Genomic DNA, 2025 nt, shown 5'->3' on the forward strand with positions numbered 1-2025 from the left:
AGCGCATACCGAAAGTGATATTCCATCGTTATGTGCTTCGATAGTGGAGACAAGACAATGTATTCATTTATGTTGAAGCACGTGGTTCATAAACAAGACAACGAAATAAGTATAAAGTAACATGATTCTATCAGTTGATGTATAGGAAACGGCAGTTCAATTGATGTCGCTCGGCAACGTCGCTACGCGGGACTGTCCAGCGAATTGCAGATTAGTGTTGCAGCGATAATACATTATAGACCACCCATATGAATCTTGCAGCAGCTGCTAAATTTTCTCTAAATAAGTTAAAATTTAAAACCTGAGATTTTGTCTAATAGTGTATGATAGTCAGAGATGCCAAGTCTGCAGATTTGTCTGTACAACGTTCGTTTATAGTGCTGCAGATATTGTTTGATGCAGATTAAAAAAAACCGCGACGTTTATTGCTATTTTTTGCTCGTCAAATCAGTTTAGCGTATTATGCTTTATGGAGAAATTGCTGTGTGCAGACATTTTTTCGGATTTACTGACTTTTGCAACCCTGTCTGAAGATATTTGAAATTTTTACCTGGCAACTCTGATGATAGTAACCCTTTTCCGAAAACTTGAGTGGATGTGAATAAACGTGTAATCCAACAAACTTTCAAAGTTGCTGCATATTTTCGATAAGTGTGTGTTGTAAACATGTGCTTACGGCTAATAGTAATTCTGTGAAATTAGTCAATATCCGTTGAAATAAGTGTTTGTATTACTACAGGAAAAGAATTTGTCTTAATAATTCCTTGGACAAGCAAAGTGCACAATTATAATGTTAGTATTATGATGTTGGGCAAACGTTCTAAACATGGTTATTTTTTTACCGGTTATGTGATGTTTTTAATAATTTTTATAAAATGATAACTAGCACTAAACTCACCGCCTAATAATACCCTTTACTTTTACCCTTATTCTGTTCTTCGATCGAATGTAAAAATTAGCATTCAGTAATTCGATCGAGTGATGCTTTTGTATGAAAAACTTGAACCCGAACGATACAGAATGCTAAATTTTGCATTTTAATCGAAATAATCCGTTCCGAACAAAATACAAAATCGGGGTTTTTATCATAGACATTGTATTTTTTTTTGTAATACTCATTCCGGATTAATTTTAATTATTTCAGTAACAACTGACGCTATGAGCTTCCGAGGAGGAGGTCGAGGTGGTGGTGGTTTTCGTGGAGGTAGAGGTGGTGGTGGTGGGGGTGGCGGCGGTGGATTCCGAGGAGGTGGTCGAGGAGGAGGTCGTGGTGGGTTCAACAATCGCGGTGGTTTTGGTAACCGGGATGATGGACCGAAGAATATAATTCCGCTGGGGTACTACGACTACCCCTGCCAGGAGGATCTGGTAGCCAAGGTAGAAGTTGAGAATGTTCCATTCTTCAATGCGCCAATCTATATCGAAGGAGAAAAACAGATCGGGAAAGTGGATGAGATTTTCGGACACTTGCGCGATTTTTACGTGTCGATCAAACTGATGGAAAACATGAAGGTGGACGGGTTTCAACCGAAACAGAAGCTTTTCATCGATTCCGCAAAATTGCTTCCATTGGCAAGGTTCCTGCCAGGCAACAATAAAAAACCTGCGGGACGCGTTGGTAAACCCGGTGGTGGCCGAGGAGGAGGTCCAGGACGCGGAGGACGTGGAGGAGGTGGCTTTAGAGGTGGACGGGGTGGTCCTGGGGGCGGTCGAGGTGGTGGTGGAGGCCGAGGGGGCGGTGGCGGATTCCGGTAAACTCAAACACACGTTAACTGCAGAATCGAAGTACTAATGCTGTTTCTATTTTCAGGGGCAATCGAGGTGGTGGTGGTGGAGGAGGAAAACGATGGTAGTCTCAAATATCATCTCACCCGTTTTCCAGGTGAATGTAATATTATTACACCACAAATGATGTTTAACAAGTCCTTAGTTTATAAGATAATCGTAAGCACAGTGCGGAGGCATTTGTTAATCAACATCACTCTTATCTGTGGAAAATAAACTTTGAAGTCCTTACAATCAAAA

At 40.9% G+C, this 2025-nt stretch overlaps 1 protein-coding gene across 1 annotated transcript; it reads left to right on the forward strand.

Annotated features, from left to right (window-relative positions):
* The first annotated feature begins 592 nt into the window (after positions 1 to 592).
* LOC131427401 (H/ACA ribonucleoprotein complex subunit 1) lies at positions 593 to 2025 on the forward strand. Its single transcript, XM_058590554.1, has 3 exons — positions 593 to 792; positions 1145 to 1751; positions 1811 to 2025. Exons 2-3 carry the CDS (start codon positions 1159 to 1161, stop codon positions 1851 to 1853), a joined length of 636 nt encoding a protein of 211 aa, XP_058446537.1. The 5' UTR covers positions 593 to 792; positions 1145 to 1158; the 3' UTR covers positions 1854 to 2025.

This window comes from Malaya genurostris, chromosome 2 (genome assembly GCF_030247185.1).
Source record: "Malaya genurostris strain Urasoe2022 chromosome 2, Malgen_1.1, whole genome shotgun sequence".
In the NCBI taxonomy this organism is placed as follows: domain Eukaryota; kingdom Metazoa; phylum Arthropoda; class Insecta; order Diptera; family Culicidae; genus Malaya; species Malaya genurostris.

What these genes read in the sequence shown, in the direction of transcription:
- LOC131427401 (XM_058590554.1), top strand. Translation starts at nt 1,159, where the DNA reads ATGAGCTTCCGAGGAGGAGGTCGAGGTGGTGGTGGTTTTCGTGGAGGT. An exon ending in GGGGGCGGTGGCGGATTCCG is followed by an intron (nt 1,752 to 1,810) that starts GTAAACTCAAAC and finishes TTCTATTTTCAG; the next exon opens with GGGCAATCGAGGTGGTGGTG.